The sequence below is a fragment of the Microcaecilia unicolor genome, chromosome 2, assembly GCF_901765095.1.
Source record: "Microcaecilia unicolor chromosome 2, aMicUni1.1, whole genome shotgun sequence".
In the NCBI taxonomy this organism is placed as follows: Eukaryota; Metazoa; Chordata; class Amphibia; order Gymnophiona; family Siphonopidae; genus Microcaecilia; species Microcaecilia unicolor.
The window spans coordinates 266,054,217-266,072,968 of record NC_044032.1 but is presented as its reverse complement, the minus strand read 5'-3'; the positions used below and the strand labels follow the sequence as shown (position 1 = coordinate 266,072,968).

Below are 18,752 nucleotides of genomic sequence, written 5' to 3'. Positions count from 1 at the left end.
TTGAAATAAACGCCCTTAAGGACGTCCAAATTTTTTTTTTATTTTTTTTTTAAACGGAGCCAGCGGGAGGGGGGAGAAAAGGAGGGACCTGGCACCACCAGGTTTGCACTTGCTCAAGAAGAGCCCTCAACCACAGGTACTCAACAAAACCTAAAAATTAGGCTTGCAGACCTAGCCAGAGCTGCTGCTGTGTGTGACCACCACCTGCTGAGATAGAGAACATACTGGGGAGTTTCCGGCAGCACATGACCACATATAGGGAGGCAAAAGGATTGCTCTCTATCTCCACCTGCTGGTAGATGGACACAACCCACCAGTCTATGGATTGATCAGCATGATGATATGGAATAAGTCGTTTCCCCGACAAAGGAAATCTGCCAGACACTCCTGGTCAGCAGCTTCAAGGTCGGAAATTCTGAGCCAGGAAAGACAGCTCATTGTTACTCCCAAGGTGGAAATGCAAGAAGAGACGTCAAAAGCATCAAAGACTTGCCTTGCTAGATATTTACAACAATCTAGAAGTTTCTTGTGAAGTTTGAGAACTCATCAGCCTTTTCAGGAGGAAGGAAGTCTGCAAAGGAGAAAGTACTTTATATTAGAGACTAAGTAAATTGTGGAATAAAGCTGATAATCTAATATGCGGTTGGTAAGCATAGAGGCCTGAAATGTTCTCCTGCCAAAAGAATCTAATGTTCTAGCTTCTCTGCCTGGAGGAATAGAAGCACGATATCCTGCACTGCGAGTAAGTTTCAAAGCAGATTCTGCAACTAAGGAATGATGGGGTAACTGAGTTTTTTCAAACCCAGTGCTTTTTTTGTATCCTGTACATTGTATCAGTTTTTTTCAGGGTAACTTGAACTGTATAAAGTGGAACAGTGAATCTCTCTCTCTCTAGGAGGAGAATCGATATAGGACCTCAAAAAGATCTGAACAAGGTTCCTCCTCCATCTCTAATTTGAAAGGTATGGCTTCTGCCATCTCACAGTGAAAGCCAGGAGAGGATATACTTTCTGAAGGATACTTAGGCGTAACAGGCAGTGGCGAAGGGTCAGATGGGATGTCACAGAACTCCTCAGCTGAGAGGTCTTGTGAGTCCTGCTCCATCTCCCAGGAGATGTCCAAATCTGATTCTTCAAACCACTCCTCTCGGGTAGGACGTGGAAGAGTATGTTGAGTACAGCGTCAGCTCTGCATGGAAGAATGTCAAGGCAGATGAGTCACGGAGGCTGGAGAAAATTCCTCTGCCAATGTTGATGCATGCATTCGTTGGGTTTGTGCTGCGCCCAATGGTTGATGCTGAGCCAGTGTGTGGGACCTCTCCCTTGACTCTCTCTCCAATATATCCACGGGCTGGGCTCAGATGAGGCTGGCACAAGTACCCTGTAAGCCTGAATAAACTGCGTATGCATTAGCCTTGAGAGCTCCTGTTTGAGTATAGCCCAGATCTCCTCCTGTAGAGTGTCGAAACCGTCTAAGAAAGCAGTTCCTGAGTTACAGCCTGTGCAGGCGTAGGAGATAGAGGATCTCAGAGGCTCTTGCTGAGAAATAAGTAGCAGAGGAGATCAGTCACTGTGGCGTGGATGCTTCCCATGCATCGAGAAAATCGATGCATGGGAGATGTTGGCAGAGTGCCTGGAGGGAGAATGATGGTGATGCTTCTTAGGATTTTTACTCTGCAGGTCCCTTGATGCACGTGGCACCAATGAGGACGTAGAGTCCTTATGCGGTAATGGTACCACGTAGAGTCCTTATGCAGTCACAGTACCGAGTCCGATATCAAACTTTCTTGATGTTGTGTTGGTGTAACCGATGTCGATGCAGGTTAATGCCGAATCCCCTGCCATTCCAAAGTAAAATGTTTTCATGCTGGACTCTGCAGGCTTTAAGAGTCCTCTTTGCATACACAGAGGCAACACTGTCTGCCCAGTACTCCAGGTCCAAGCACTGAATATACCAGTTATGGGGGGTCTGTGCCTGAAATGGTTCTACTGCACTGAATACACTTCTTAAAGCCACTCAGCACCCTCATTGACATGGAGGGAAAACCAGCTGACACAAGGTCAAAAGGTTCAATGGCCAAAGGAGCTTGAGTAGTTTCGTAGAAAATGGTTGATGCTTCCTGGCCAAAAGATGGGCTGAGTCCTCAAAGACCAGAAAAAAAAAATGAAAAAAGAATTTGAAAATCAATAAATTGAACAAAATTAAGAAAAATGAGAAAAAATATCCTGAAAAAAGGAAGGCACCAAAAGGAAAAGTTTGATGCGCTGAGGAAAGATTAGAAACCTAGCCTCTGCTCCGCAGAAAACTGGACTGCTGGAGTCTTGCACTCAAGTGCTGGGTGAGAACTCACCTGCGCATGTGTGGTAGAGGCACTGCCTCAAAGGTTTAAAGTGACAGTGCACTATGGCAGTGCCCACACCGGGCTCCATGAATGACATCACTCACATCATGCCTGCTTGTCTTCGGAGAATTCTGTGCAGTATGCTATTACAATGGAGTAAGGCACAGACACTGTCTCCCTCCCTACATATACACCACTCCAGCGCACGGAACTTCCCAGCTGCTTCTGCCTTCTCTGCTGCCTTGATCCCTGGTGGTTCCTTTAAGCTGTGTGGCTGTACAGAGGTTTGTGCGGCTTAGAAGAACAGTTGTGCCCAGGATGGCAGAGGAGCAGGAAGCAGCTCCATGTGCGGCTGGGCAGCTCCTCCTCATGCTACAGTGGTGTGTGTGAGGGCGGAAGGCAGGGAAGGGGGCAGTGCCCATAAAAAAAGAGGTGGATAGGGTGGTTTGCCACAGTCGGGGGAGGGCTGCAGGAAGGTGGATGGGGTAGTTAGTCTGTGCCATTTTGGGGGGGGGGGTGGAGGGGAAGTGAAATGTGGTGTGTGCACCAATGGGATTGGGGCAGAGAAATGTAAGGTGTGGTTTTCCTGGGAGAGAAGGGAAGAAATCTTGGGGTGGACAGAACAGGGAGTTAGGGGAAGAGCATAGGGAGGGCAGTGAAGGCTAAGGGATGGGGAGAGAGAATTAGAACACGAAGTGCTGCTAGAGGGTACAAACCAGGTGAACAAAAAGAGGGATGGAGGAAAGAGAAAAATTGGAGGTATCCACCATGGAGAAGGGTACAGAAAGCCAGGGACTGAGCCTAAAAGGGGAAGGGATGCAAGCTAGAGAAATGGAAGTGTCGTGGTAAGGTATTTAATACCTGGAGGGTGAAACAAGTCATTAGAATGTGGGAATTCTGCACAAGAAAATTACAAATAAGCAGCGGGTAGAATTTTCCATTTTTTTTGTGCAGAATTCCCCCAGGAGTAGGATCTGCTACCACTACCAGAAACATACATGTTAGAAAATTGTGCATTCCCCCCCCCCTCCCCCACACATATTAGGTACCGAGGAATAAGTGAAATAAAGAGGGCAAGACATGAAAATATGGTAAACTAGTATTTGAAGGAGCCAAAATGTGCTCCAACACCTTTAATCTCCATTTCCAAGACTCCAATGGCATCCCCCTCCCTGAACACCTCACCATCTCACCTTGGTTGGAACCCATGTTAGACATCACAGTGGTGGAAGTGTGGGTTGTTCCAGTTTCATGTGTCTCGCAGGGTGGGTTGGAGCACACCTGTTGTGCTGTGCTACTTCCGATGCCAGATGTTGAATCATGGGTCTCACAAGGAGGGCTTAAATTTTCTGGCTGCATGCTGACAGGTTGCCCCATATTGCCCCCCATGCTTACAGTCATGGTAGTACCAGTTGAATTTGTCTGATGCGTTTCACAGTGTGGATTCATACCAGTTCTCTGCTCATTGTTGGACTGCCCCATACCAATATTTGCTCTGGCAGTGGTAGCAGTGGGAGTGGTGTTGGCACACACTTGTTGTCCTGTGCTGTTACCAATGCTGGCTGTTGCGGTGCTGGGTGTATTGGAGGTGTTGGTCTCATGTGTCTCACAGGGAGGGTTTGAGCAAACTTGTTGTACTATGCTTGTGTGACCATTGCTGTCCTCGGGGGTTACTGTCATGGTGGTACTAGTCGAGTTCGTTTGATATGTTTCACAGGGTGGATTTGTGGCAGCTCTCTGACTGCTTTGAGACTGCCTTGTGCCAATGTTTGCTCTGGCGGTGGTAGCTGTGGGGGTGGTGTTTGTCTCGTGCATTTCACAGGGAGGGTTTGAGCACACTTGCTGTACTGCACCAGGCAACTGACTGCCAATGTTAGCTGTGGCTGTGGTAGATGTCTGTGTGGTACCTGTTTCATGAGTTTCGCATGGAGGATTTGAACACACTCTCTGTACTGGGCCAGGCTGTTGTATTCCAATATTGGCTGTGGCTGTGGTAGGTGTCTGCGTGGTACCTGTTTCATGAGTTTCGCATGGAGGATTTGAACACACTCTCTGTACTGGGCCAGGCTGTTGTATTCCAATATTGGCTGTGGCTGTGGTAGGTGTCTGCGTGGTACCTGTTTCATGAGTTTCACATGGAGGATTTGAACACACTCTCTGTACTGGGCCAGGTTGTTGTAATCCAATGTTGGCTGTGGCTGTAGTAGATGTCTGCGTGGTTCCTGTCTCATGGGTTTCACATGGAGGATTTGAGCACATTCTCTGTGCTGCGCCAGGCTGTCCTGTGCCCATGTTGGCTGTGGCAGTGGTGGACGTGGATGTGGTCCCTGTCTCATGAGTCTCACAGGGTGGGTTGGAGCAGACTCTCTGAACAGAGTTAGACTGACTTGCATTAATCAAGGCACTGACCATGGTGGGTGTGTTAGTGGTGCCAGTCTCATGTGTCTCACAAGGGGGGTTGGAGCATACTCGCACCACAGTGCCATTCTGCTGGCTGAGGATGGTTCTGGCCTCCTGCCCATTGCAGGGTGGATTTGTGTAAATGAACTGAACTGTTCCTGGCTGCTGTTGCTGCATCACACTGCTCAGGTTTGCGATGACAGTGGTGGTGGCAGTGTTGGTGGTACCAGTCTCATGCGTCTCACAAGGTGGGTTGGAACACACTAGAGTCACTGTGCCAGGCTGCTGGTCATCCTGCCCTCCATCTGCGATGGTTACAGAAGCTGTAGGCTGTTCTGTAGTGGGAGAGGCCAAGATTGAGACCGGGAGATCATGGACAGGCTGCGCCTCCACACCACTGGGTGTGGTGATCAGTGTGACCTGTGTGGGTTGCGAGACAGGCTGGAAGAGAAAGAAAAGAGACTGAGCAATCTCTCAACAATTTTTAAAAAAAATCTTTGCATAAAAAGCTGCCTGAGTAGCTTACGTAAGAGCCCATCTAGCTCAAACTCCTGTCTGATGGGGGGTAAATATGGACCTCAGAGGTAGTGTGTAGAGTCCCACTTTCTAGCTATCATGTCTGGGATGCACTAAACTTGGGCACATATTTCATGGTTAAACAGCCTGCTTGCTACTGACCTATCCTCCATAAACATACCTAATCCATCCTTCTGAACCTGGTTATACTCTCTGCTCTCCTCAAGATAACTGCGCATTGTGAGAAGCAGTACTTCTGTGTGTGTTAAACTTGCTGACTGGTTCCATTACCTGATGCCCTTAGCTTGCACTATATACAAATCCCTATTTGTCTTCTCTGTACTTATCATGACTTTATATGCCTCTATCACCTTTTTTATCCAAATTATGTTACCCAGGTTAAAGAGTACATGTCAGATTACTGGCTCAAAATAAAGTATTTTCTCTCATTTTACAGATGAGATGAGCATCATTGTTTCTAGGTGTCCTGCTGCTGTAGAGAACTGTCTAAGACATGTGAGCCTCCGAGGCATTAATTCCTGCTGTCTGCTCCTCTCACCCCCACCAGACATCTGTATTAATATGAATACCCCTCTTCCTTAGGATTCTTCACATTTATAAAGGAATCATGCCCCACGTCGTCATAATTTGCTGTATCAATACAGCTATAATCCAAAAGGCCCCCAAGGCAGAGAGGGAGCAAGTGATGCTGCTTGGGATGCAGGGGGATGTATGGATCCTTGCTACACAAGCAATGTGAAGGATTACCATGGACTTATCCACCTGACCTCAGCTACAAATACAGGGCCCTCAACTAAAGCAACTATTCTGGGTGTTAGCAAGGATACAGGGAGAAGAGTATTTTGGGAGTTCAACCTCAATGTCTTTGGGTGGAAGACAAACAAAAGCAGAAAGGAATCCTCTATAAAGAGATTAAAACTTCCCTCTCTAAGCTAATTGAAAACTCAAAGATTTTTCCTCAATCAGTTACTGCTTTACACAAGACCAGCATTCAGATTAAATATTTAAAAGTTGTCATACCTAATTCTAAATACCATAGAAAATCTACTAATTAGAAAGTAGGACTATCTTCCATTCCCAAATGTTCTTACACTGAGTATCTTAGACCAGTATTTCCCAAGTCTGTCCTGGAGTACCCTCTTGCCAATTGGGTTTTTAGGATATGCACAATGAATATACATGAGATTGATTAGCATACATTACCTCCACTGTACACAAATCTCTTTCATGCATATTTGTTGTGGATATCTTGAAAACCCGACTGGCAAGGGGGTACTCCAGGACCAACTTGGAAAACACTGTCTTAGATCAAAAGACTTATTTTATTTATTTGTTTGTTACATTTGTATCCCACATTTCCCCACATATTTGCAGGCTCAATGTGGCTTACATAATATTGTGAAGGCATCGCCAAATCCGGTACGGGATAGGTACAAAATGTTGTATTGGGATAGGGAAGATAAGATTCAATCAAGAATAACTTAAATGTACATGGGAGGGCTGGAAAAAATAGAGAGATTACCTGCTAATTTTATTTCCTTGAATCCCTCTAGACCAGTCAAAATGCCTGAGTTTACCTTCCCTTACCAGCAGATGGAGACTGAACTATTGATCGAATTACATTACCCTATACAGGGTCCTGTGCAGCCCGCAGCCAGCCAGTATTTTCTTAAAGCAGCGAGAGAACGCTTTCACAAAATCAGGAACAAGAGATAACCAATCACAAAAAAAACAAACATTTTGAACCATGATAACTCTGCAAATCAAGAATAAAACAGACTACTGGGCCCCATTCCGCCAGATTCTTCTAAGGAATAATCATCAGGGAGGTTCTGGACTGGTGAGTTATGCCTCCTGCCAGCAGATGGAGCTGGAGAAAAACAACGCAGGGTTGACATCACTATAAGGGGCTGGTGCTGCCTTCGGCTCCTCAGCATCCTATATCAAAGCTAAGACTACTGAAAGCAATTTTTATGTTTAGGGTGTTCAATTCATCCCCAAAGCCAAACCTCATACGGTCAAAATCATCATTTCAACATCACTAACCGAAGAAGAATTCCATGCACTATGTGAATTACCACCTTCACAGTGGGCTATAACATACTCCCTGTTAGCTTTCTGAATTTGTCAGATTGAGCATTCTTGACTGCCATGGTTCCCATGGGTGGTTCTGGACTGGTCTGGTGGGACTCAAGTAAAGAAAATTAACATATTAAATCCAACATTCTTTTTCCTTGTCATCCCTCCAAACTAGTCCAAGCAAAAGGAATGAACCAAAGCTGAATCTATTTAGGGGAGGGTACAGAAGCCCCTGCCACTAGTATGCCATTCCAAAGGCTACATCTTGCCACATTTGCACATCAAGCCTATAACTATTCAAATGAATGAGATGATTATGTGGCTGCCCTATAAAATTTCTGCATAGGAATCAACCTGTGTTCTGTCCCAGGATGCCACTTGTGCCCTAGTGGAATGTTTGAGCATTGGTCTACAGACATTCGCTGTTGCTATAGCCTCCTTAATCCATTGGGCCAATATCACTGTTGAAGCAGCTTCTCCTTTCTTGGTTCTGCTCTACAGAACAAAGAGGTGATCTGATTTCCAAAACTTCTCTGTTCTCTTCAGGTAACAATGCAATGCATGGGGCTCCGTCAAGGTGATGAAGCCTCCTCACCATTTCCAGTCTCCATGAACATGGGAAAAAAAATTGGTTAACATGAAATAGTCACACCTTCAGCAAGAAGAAAAGAACTGGAAGAGTAAATACAGTTTCCTGAAAGATAACCAGAAAGCTTTCCTGGCATGAAAGTCCTGTAACTCTGATGCTCTCCTGGCTGAATAGATGGCCACTAGAAACAATATAAGGTGAGATCCTTCAGGAAAGCCTGGAAGTACAAGATAAGGGCCTAGGGGGAATGAAGTTGGATTCAAAACCCCAAATAGACTCTGGAAGATAGTTTGGCCACACCTACTGTTGTGTAATGAGTCTTGGTCTAGGCCAGGGATGTGAATATATGGCCAGATCATGTTGCGGCTCTGCATCTCTCTTATGGAGTGTGAGCTCAAGTAGGGTACTGACACAGCTTTGATATCATGAGCTGTGACATGACCATCTAGAGCAGGGGTAGGCAACCTGCAGCCCACCATTCAATTTTATGGTGCCCACAAGACCATGGTAAGTATACAGAGAAAATGTAATTTTCACCAGAGTTCTGATAATTTTAAATACTGTATTTTGTAAATATTTTCAGATTAGCTACTTTAGTAGCAGTTTTTCATCATTTTTAGTTAAATTATTTCTCATCACAGATGGTCTGTGCATTTCTGGTTCTGACATTACATAATGTCGCCTGCTACTGACAGAGCAGGAGTGGGCAACCTTGATACAGAGAAGGGCGCATGGAAGTCAGCTTAACCTGGGCATAAATGTAGGAAATTCAGTCTGCTAGCCAATTAGAAAGTGTGTTTCCCAATGGTAATCTCCATCCCATTAGGATCAAAGGGAAAAAAAAGAAGCTAAGTGGACTTTCTAAATGCTTTAATCAGAACCAGATAGAAGGCCAAGGCTCACTTGCCGTCCAAAGTGCGCAGTGTATTTTCACCTATATGGGTATCTGGTTGAGGAAAAGTCCATAGTCTCCTACTGAGACACACATAGGAAGCAATTGCTTGCCCTGGGATTTGTAGTATGGAGTGTTCCCACAATTTGGGTTTATGCTAGGTACTTGTGACCTGGCTTGGCCACTGTTTGGAAAAAAGGATACTGGGATAGATGGACCACTGGTCTGACCCAGTATGGCTACTCATGTTCTTATGACTTAAGGTACAACTCTGACACAATCTTTGGAAGGAACTTCAGATGGGTCCAAAGAACCAGTCTATTATTGAATACATGAGTATATGGTGTTTATGCTTATATTTGTTTATGGGCTTAATATTCCACCATTCAAAATATATCAAAGTGGTTTACAAAATTAGAAAGGAAATGGAAAAGAATTACATAACCATCATAGGAAAGAAGACAAAGGGCAGGTATGAAATCTTGAGAGCAGAAAGCTGCGCTGCCTCGCCATCATAAGCTCACCAGGTTACCTCAGGAAAGGCCAGAGAGAATGAGCCTTCACTCAAGTCCGGCAAGGCATTTCAAGCCAATGAAGCAATCTGGAGCTTGAAACGGGGAACAGAGAGACGCTGTTCTGACATGGAGAACTGTGAAACACAATCAAATCCACACCATAAAATGTTTCAAAGAAAGTGCAAAGATGATGAAGAATCGATAAAGAAAATTTAACAGAAAATTTTTTTAAAGAGGGAAATGCCTCAGAATCCTGTCAGAGATAAATTGTTAAATCTCAAGACTAGAAAGGGTAATCACTTCATAAGCTAAAAAAACCCCTCTCTTAAAGTTACCAAAACTGCAAAACTTAATGCTATGACTTACCTTATTCCAGTGACAACTATATTGGTCCAACGGTGGCCAGCGGGTTCCGCTAGATAGCTTTATCAGGGCAAATGGACCAAAGGTAAAGCTTGGCAGCATTCAGCTCACTCACTCAAGAAAAATGTCAGGAAGTATTTTTTCACGGAGAGAGTGGTAGATACTTGGAATGCCCTCCCGCGGGAGGTGGTGGAGATGAAAACGGTAGCGGAATTCAAGCATGCTTGGGATAAACATAAAGGAATCCTGTGCAGAAGGAATGGATCCTCAGAAGCTTAGCCGAGATTGGGAGGCGGGGCTTGTGTTTGGGTGGTGGGGCTAGTTCTGGGCAAGACTTCTATGGTCTGTGTCCTGAAAATGGCAGATACAAATCAAGGTAAGGTATACACAAGTAGCATATATGAGTTTATCTTGTTGGGCAGACTAGATGGAGCATGCAGGTCTTTTTCTGCCGTCATCTACTATGTTACTAACCTGCTTATTTTCGAAAGAGAAAAACGCCTATAGTGCGACCTAAATCGGGAGATAGACATTTATCTCGCAAAGGCGCCCAAATCGGTATAATTGAAAGCCGATTTTGGGCATTTCCAACTGCACTCCGTTGCGGAAATGAATAAAGTTGACGGGGGCGTGTCGGAGGCATGGTGGAGGCGGAACTGGGGCGTGGTTATCAGCTGAGGAGAGATGGGCGTCTTTAGCTGATAATCGGGAAAAAAAAAAAAAAAAAAAAAAAAAGGCATTTTTACCGCGATTTTGGGTCACTTTTTTTGGACCCTTTTTTTTCCACGAACAAGTCCCAAAAAAGTGCCCCAACTGCCCAGATGACCACTGGAGGGAATCGGGGATGACCTCCCCGGACTCCCCCAGTGGTCACTAACCCCCTCCAACCAAAAAAAAACCCACTTTACAAAATTTTTTTCCAGCCTGTATGCCAGCCTCAAATCCCGTACCCAGCTCGATGACAGCAGAATGTGTTCGATCCTCTCACAGCCTTTCCCTGGGTCAGATGTGGCTCTCGGGTGCAGTACAGGGTCACATCAGCATTGCATTGTGGTGGGTGTAGGGTATTGGGTTCTGTGATTTCATTAGCTTGTGTTACAGTCTCACGATGTTGGTAGTTGGTAGGCTCTTCTCCCATGGTGCTTTTCCCCCTGCCTACTGGGTCAGAGTGTGCCCTGTTGTGTTCCTGTTGTAGTCCATGCGGTAGTGGCCATTTTGTAAGCCAGTTTAGTTCCCTTTCCTGTGTTAGCCACGTTACAGAACTTAGTTCTTACCTTGAATGTGGCTGAAAGAGGGCATTGTACAGCATTCTGCCAGCTCTGACCTACTGCTCATCTCAGTACCAGGGAGACTCGTTGCCAGTGGGGCACAACCTCTGATCTGCAGTTAACTGTGAGTAAATGCGGTTATTCCAATAAAGGACGTTTTCAGAGAGATTAGTCTTCAGGTGTCAACTGGTGTGCCAAAGTTATACAGCAGCAACAAGTCCTAGAGGCCTGCGTGTATGCAGGTCCCTGGAGCACTTTTAGTGGGTTCCGCAGTGCACTTCAGCCAGGTGGCCCCAGGCCCATCCCCCCCCCCCCCCTGTAACACTTGTGCTGGTAATGGGAGGCCTCCAAAACCCACTGTACCCACATGTAGGTGCCCCCTTCATCCCTAAGAGCTATGGTAGTGTTGTACATTTGTGGGTAGTGGGTTTTGGGGGAGAGGGGTTGGGAGCTCAGCACCCGTGGTAAGGGAGCTATGCATGTGGGAGCTTTTTCTGAAGTTCACCGCACTCACCTAGGGTGTCCAGGCATATCAGGGGGGCCAGTGTACTACCAATCCTGGCCCCTCCCATGACCAAATGGCTTGGATTAGGACATTTTTGAGCTGGGCGTTTTTAGTTTCCATTATCGCTAAAAAAAAACAAACGCCCAGCTCAAAAACGTCCATTTTCTCGAAAATACGGTTCGGCCCACCCCTTCACGGACCCATTCTCGGAGATAAACGCCCATGGAACGCCGTTCGATTATGCCCCTCCACGTATGTTACATAACCTGTGCCGATTTTTTTCTGTTATTTTTATTATCAATTCTTCATTATCTTTGCACTTTCTGTGAATTTATTTTTGGTGTGGATTGTAACACAATTATTTGAAATGTCAGAAACCTGTCATTTCTCCCATTATTCCGAAGCAGATTAAAGAATTAACTTCTAATCCCGTTTTTCAAAAAGCTTTAAAAACATATTTGTTTTTGAAATTATTTTAATTATATAATGTTATTAAATGAAGGATTATTAGTGTACCTGCACTTCTCTGTTGTTGAAGTTTTACTGCTGTGACCCACTTAGAATTTTAAATGAAATAAGCAGAATATAAGACTACAGGTAGTATAGTATAGAATAGCTAGAGCCTTAGCAACCTTCTTGTTTTTCAGAAAATATTTGTGCTCTCCAAAAAGGTACTAATCACTACACCACCAGTGACCTCTCCATCTTCAACTAATACATGTCCAGACTTGTCTCTAGCAGAGTGTAAACTCTCCCTTGAACACTATCGGATATGAAATTATGGCATAGTACCTTAGCCTTCAAGACCCCATCAATCTTTATCATCATACAGGCAATAAATACTATAAAACCCATGACTGTGCCTCATTATCCTTTACCTATTGATTAAACAGTGTGGCACCTTTCTTTTTTTTTTTTGTAATCTTTTTATTAAAGTTTTTAACAGATAAACTCATACACATTATTTGCCATTTATACTGTGATCTCTTCCAACTTTGATTATGGGATCGTTCCCACCATTTGGAAACTGGACTATACTCATCCTTGTCAGAAAGGCCTTGTACAGAAGACTTGTAGCCAGTTATCAATCAGGAATCTTCCTTTTAGAACCAAAAAAACGCTAAATCTCTTGAAACTGAAGAACTTCTTACTGGAACATAATTATGCTTTGCATCCTAGTCCAACTATTTTCAACCAGTGTGCTACAAATTGTCCGCAGGTGTGCTGAGCAAGTATAAGGAAGAGTCATTCAAAGGCTGAAGTGGGTCACGGCAGAGTGCTGAAAGCTCCCTCTCTAGCTTGTGGGGCCCTTTCCTTTATTGCATCCCGCCCCTCTGATGCAGCAGTGGAAAGGCCCCACCAGCTAAAGAGGCAGTTTTCAGCGCTTTCTCTGCTGAGCCTTGCTGCAGCCTTTGAGGACCTGGTTGGCAGGTGAGGAGCTTGTAAGGGGGGGGGGGGGGGGGGGGGGGGATGCTGGACTCTGTTTTTCTGCCCCGTTGATCTGTAAAGCTAAGTGCTATTTGAGCTATGTTTATTGATTTGATATACCGCCTTTGACTCAGCAAACAAAGCTGCTTACATAAACTAGTTGTGAACCACGGAGCTTGGTGCAGACATGTGTGGGTGCCTTCCTACGCGAGCGCGGGACCAGCAGTACAGTGTTAAAGCTAAGACGACAACTGCAAGGGGATGCGGGAGGGATATGCCTGCTGTCCTTGGAGAACACCTGAGCTTTCTCTGAGGACAAGCAGGCATAATATTCTCACATATGGGGACTCTGGCTACTAGGCTCACACGGGAAAGATTAATTTTTGTAACCAAAGAGATAGTGAGCCTGCTGGAAATAACAGGCTGGAAGGTGGAGTTGAATTTTTTTTTTTTTTTTTAGAAGTCTTTATTGAACATTGTTAATTCTGAACATAGCGTACCTAACACATTCGCAATACAAATTTGCACATAGCAATGTGCCAGTTACATAACAAAGAATACACAGTTAAGTTTGCCGTGCATAATCAAATACAGAATATACTTCAACTTTTTAATTATGTTTTATAAGTGACCTCCCATTCCCTGCCTATCGCCCTCCCCTCTCTCCCCCCTCCAATTCCACCCCCCCCCAAAACCCTCCCTTTTCCCCCTTCCCCCAGTGCTTTCTCTGGTCCTTCACACTCAAACTACATTCTCTCTCTTTTTCTAGTTAACTGCATTTACAAAGAACTGCCATGTTGAGTGCCATTGACTTATCCGGTGTTTTCGTGCGGCTATGAGCCTTTCCATTTCACACACATACTTTAATTTGTTTTGCCATCTTGTAATTGAGGGGACTGTTTTTTGTTTCCAATGCAACGCTATTGTCACTCTGGCTACTGCTGTCACCTGTCTCAGCAATTGCTGTTGACAAGATGTCAGTCCTCTCACCGGTGCAGAGAAAAGAAACACCTCAGGGACCCAAGGTATCAAACATCCCAGCCAACTCTGGAGCCTATCTTGCACTGCCTTCCAGAATGCCTTAACTTTAAGGCAATGCCACCATATGTGCCCCATAGTTCCCCTTAGGCCGCATCCCCTCCAGCATAGCCCCGTTGTCGTCGGGTATATTCGCTGAAGTCGATCCAGGGTAAGATACCACCTATATAATACCTTTACTGCATTTTCTTTGAGCGGTACATGTTTAGAAACACCCGCCACCCTTTTTTCTATACTCTCCCATTCTACTTCCTCTATGGTACTGCCCAACTCTTTTTCCCACGCCCGCCTATGGCTACTATGTCCTGGAGCCTGTGCGGCGACACATCTATATATTTTCCCAATGAGCCCTCGGGATCCAATTAACTTTTCACATATCTCTTCAAGGGGGAGTGATTGCCGCTGCATGACCTTTTGGTTGCTGCATTATGAGGAAATGTGACACTGACAGTATGCAAACTCTTCACCCTCCACCACAGGGACCTCCGCCTTTAGTGCTGCAAAAGTTGTACAGTGTTTTTTATTATCATACAATTGACCCCACCTTCGCACTCCCTCCGCGTACCACCGAGTGAAGACACCAGTAGTGTTCCCCGGCAGGAACAAAGGGTTATAAGCATTTGGTGTCATTCGGGACAGCACACACCTGCCCTCTGGAAATAATTTGTCCCAGTAGTAGAGAGTAACTTCCACTGAGGGGCACACGCCTTCTTGCAGTTTGCGAAAAGATCTTGGCAACCACATAAGTGCCCCAGCGGTGTCTCTTCCAAGGGAGTGCTGTTTCTAAGTGGACCCACTGTCTGTCAGGTAGTCTTGATACCATTCCATAGCTGCCTTTCCCTGAGCTGCCTTGTAATACCAATGAAGGTTTGGGACTCCCAATCCTCCTTTCCTCTTCTCTTGATATAATAAGGTTCGCGACAATCTGGGATGCTTTCCTGCCCAGACGAAACGCACAATACGATCTTGTAAGGACGCGAGAAATCGCCTGGGCGCCTTCACAGGCAGCACTTGGAATAAATACAGGAGGCCGAGGTAGGACATTCATCTTAATATAGCTATACGTCCAACCAGGATACCTCTAGTCCTCCCCATCTCTCCATGTCCTCTGCAATTGTCTTTATCAACCCCTTGTAGTTTGCCGAGAAAAGCTCCGATAGTGGTATCGTCAATTTAACCCCTAAGTATCTAATCTGTCCCCGGGCCCACCTGAACGGGAATGATGACTTCAGCTCTGTTACCGTTTTCTCATCTATAGTTACATTCAAGGCCTAGGACTTTGCCATATTCACTTTGAATCCCGAGACTGAGTACTCGTCTATAAGTTGGATAAGCCGAGGGAATGTAGTCAGGGGTCGTGTCGCATATAGCAAGACATCGTCTGCGTAAAGTGCCAGTTTATGCGTTCTTTCTGCTACCCGGGCCCCTACGAACCCCGGGTCTTGTCGTATCCGTGCTGCAAAGGGTTCCATAACCACAGCAAATAGGAGAGGAGACAGGGGACAGCCCTGTCTCGTTCCTCTATGCAATGTGAACAGCCCAGAATAATTTCCATTAAGTTTAACACATGCTTTTGGCGAGGTATAAAACGCCCGTACCCAACCTATAACTTCGCTCCAAACCCAATACCTCCAGAACCTCTATACATGAAGGACTAATGAACGCGATCGAAGGCTTTCTCTGCATCTAAACTCAAAAGACACAAGGGCCTCCGATTCCTCTTTGCCAGGTGCATTAGATCTACCGTACGCCTGATATTGTCCATCGCCTTTCGATGGGCCACAAGCCCACTTGGTCCGGGTGCACAAGAGTCGGGAGTATAGGCGCCAGCCTGTTGGCCAGTACCTTGGCCAATATCTTAACATCGGCATGAGTACCGATATGGGCCTGTAGGAGCCACACTCGGTGTGATCTTTTTCTGGCTTGGGTATCACACCTATCCAAGCATCTCTCATAGTCAGCGGCAGAACCTTCCCCTCCTCTACCTGATTGAACAGATCCGCGAGCAACGGCGCTAACTCGGGGGCAAACTGCTTATAAAATTCATTAGGGAGACCATCTAACCCTGGGGACTTGTAAGACGGCAAGCTACTTATTGCCTCTTGTATTTCCTGTGGGGTAACCTGCTTTTCCAACAGGTCCCTATGCTGTCTAGCCAAATTGGGAAGCTCGTATTCCTGCATGAAACTCATCTATCGCCTCGGGTGTCGGATTGATTTCCTGTTATAAAGCGCTTGATAATACTCCCCCGAATCTTTGACGTATTTTCTCGGTTTGATTCAGCAAGCTACCACTCCCCATCCCGAACCGGTGTATAATCCGATCTACTCTCTGCCTGCGTAACTTTGTAGCCAGTAGTCGCCCCTGCTGTATTAGTGAACTCATAAGAGCGCACCCCCTGCCTAGCCTTAATACTTCTAAATGCTCTGAGTATATGGCGTCCAGCCTCATCCTTTCTATACACAGCTCCTGCCACACCTGCTGTGATCAATTCATTTTATGTTGCTTCTCCAGTTGTTGTATTTTGCCAGGCAGGCTGTTATCAGTGCCTTCCTCGCCTTTGAGCGTTTGCTTGCCTGTTGTAGAAAATAACCCCTAGACACTGCCTTCAGGGTGTCCCAAACAACATGTAATGCTGGGCCTGTATCCAAATTTAATTCTAGATATTCTTGTAGCATCTTTTTGTACCCCTCCAGCACATCGCCCTCTTGCAAAATGCTAGTGTTTAGGGGTCCATCTCTATCTTGTTGACCAGCCTGTATATTCGGCAGAGTTACCCACACTGGGGAGTGATCTGACAGTGTCATACTTCCAATCCCAGCATTTGGTCCCCTTTCTAATAATGCAGCGTCCACAAAGATATAGTCAATTCTAGAGTATGACTCATGCACCGGCGAATAAAATGTATAGTCTCTATCTGCCCGATGTGTCAACCTCCACAGGTCCAGGACCCCTAAGGAATAAACCAATGACCCTAGCGCCTGAGCCTCCTTTTTCCCCTCTGACCTTGTTACCCCCGTTCGGTCTATCCCCGGGTTCATCACTGCATTGAAGTCTCCTCCCATTATTAGGGACCCCCTAACAAAAGCAATCAAGGAATTGCGAACCCTAGTGAAAAATTCCACCTGTCCACTATTGGGGGCGTATATCGACGCTAATGTGATGTCTATCTGATTCAGTGTCATGTGAAGATAGATAAAGCGGCCCCTCGGGTCCCGTTTAATCTGTTTAACCTGCACTGGTATGGAGGAGTGAATCAGTATCGCCACCCCTCCCTTTTTTGTAGTTTCAGAGGTGCGCAGTACACTCCTGAGTAACCAGGGCATCGTAAAAGGTGCTCATGCTTACGCCGCAAGTGAGTCTCTTGCAAAAATACTATTTGTGGTTGTAGCTGATGCAATTCTCTATACAGTTTCTGTCTCTTCTGAGGCATATTCAAGCGAATGCTACATACCTGTAGAAGGTATTCTCCGAGGACAGCAGGCTGATTGTTCTCACTGATGGGTGACGTCCACGGCAGCCCCTCCAATCGGAAACTTCACTAGCAAGGTCCTTTGCTAGCCCTCGCGCGCCCGCGCGCACCGCGCATGCGCGGCCGTCTTCCCGCCCGAAACCGGCTCGAGCCGGCCAGTCCAGTATGTAGCAAGACAATACACTTCAAGGGAGACACAACTCCAAAGGGGAGGCGGGCGGGTTTGTGAGAACAATCAGCCTGCTGTCCTCGGAGAATACCTTCTACAGGTATGTAGCATTCGCTTTCTCCGAGGACAAGCAGGCTGCTTGTTCTCACTGATGGGGTATCCCTAGCCCCCAGGCTCACTCAAAACAACAACATTGGTCAATTGGGCCTCGCAACGGCGAGGACATAACTGAGATTGACCTAAAAAATTACCAACTAACTGAGAGTGTAGCCTGGAACAGAACAAACAGGGCCCTCGGGGGGTGGAGTTGGATCCTAAAGCCCAAACAGGTTCTGAAGAACTGACTGCCCGAACCGACTGTCACGTCGGGTATCCTGCTGCAGGCAGTAATGAGATGTGAATGTGTGGACAGATGACCACGTCGCAGCTTTGCAAATTTCCTCCATGGTGGCTGACTTCAAGTGGGCTACCGACGCAGCCATGGCTCTAACATTATGAGCCGTGACATGACCCTCAAGAGCCAGCCCAGCCTGGGCGTAAGTGAAGGAAATGCAATCTGCTAGCCAATTGGATATGGTGCGTTTCCCTACAGCCACTCCCCTCTTGTTGGGATCAAAAGAAACAAACAATTGGGCGGACTGTCTGTGGGGCTGTGTCCACTCCAGATAGAAGGCCAATGCTCTCTTGCAGTCCAATGTGTGCAGCTGACGTTCAGCAGGGCAGGAATGAGGACGGGGAAAGAATGTTGGCAAGACAATTGACTGGTTCAGATGGAACTCCGACACAACCTTTGGCAGAAACTTAGGGTGAGTGCGGAGGACTACTCTGTTGTGATGAAATTTGGTGTAAGGGGCCTGGGCTACCAGGGCCTGAAGCTCACTGACTCTACGAGCCGAGGTAACTGCCACCAAGAAAATGACCTTCCAGGTCAAGTACTTCGGATGGCAGGAATTCAGTGGCTCGAAAGGAGGTTTCATCAGCTGGGTGAGAACGACATTGAGATCCCATGACACTGTAGGAGGCTTGACAGGGGGCTTTGACAAAAGCAAACCTCTCATGAAGCGAACAACTAAAGGCTGTCCTGAGATCGGCTTACCTTCCACTTGGTAATGGTATGCACTGATTGCACTAAGGTGAACCCTTACGGAGTTGGTCT

The 18,752-nt window shown here is 46.1% G+C and overlaps 1 protein-coding gene across 1 annotated transcript in view; it reads right to left on the bottom strand.

Annotated features, from left to right (window-relative positions):
* Window positions 1-18,752, bottom strand: part of HCFC1 (host cell factor C1) — a 495,616-nt gene that overhangs the window by 129,712 nt on the left and 347,152 nt on the right. Inside the window, 1 exon segment of the mRNA XM_030192062.1 lies at window positions 3,535-5,182. Coding sequence (XP_030047922.1) covers window positions 3,535-5,182 — 1,648 coding nt within the window.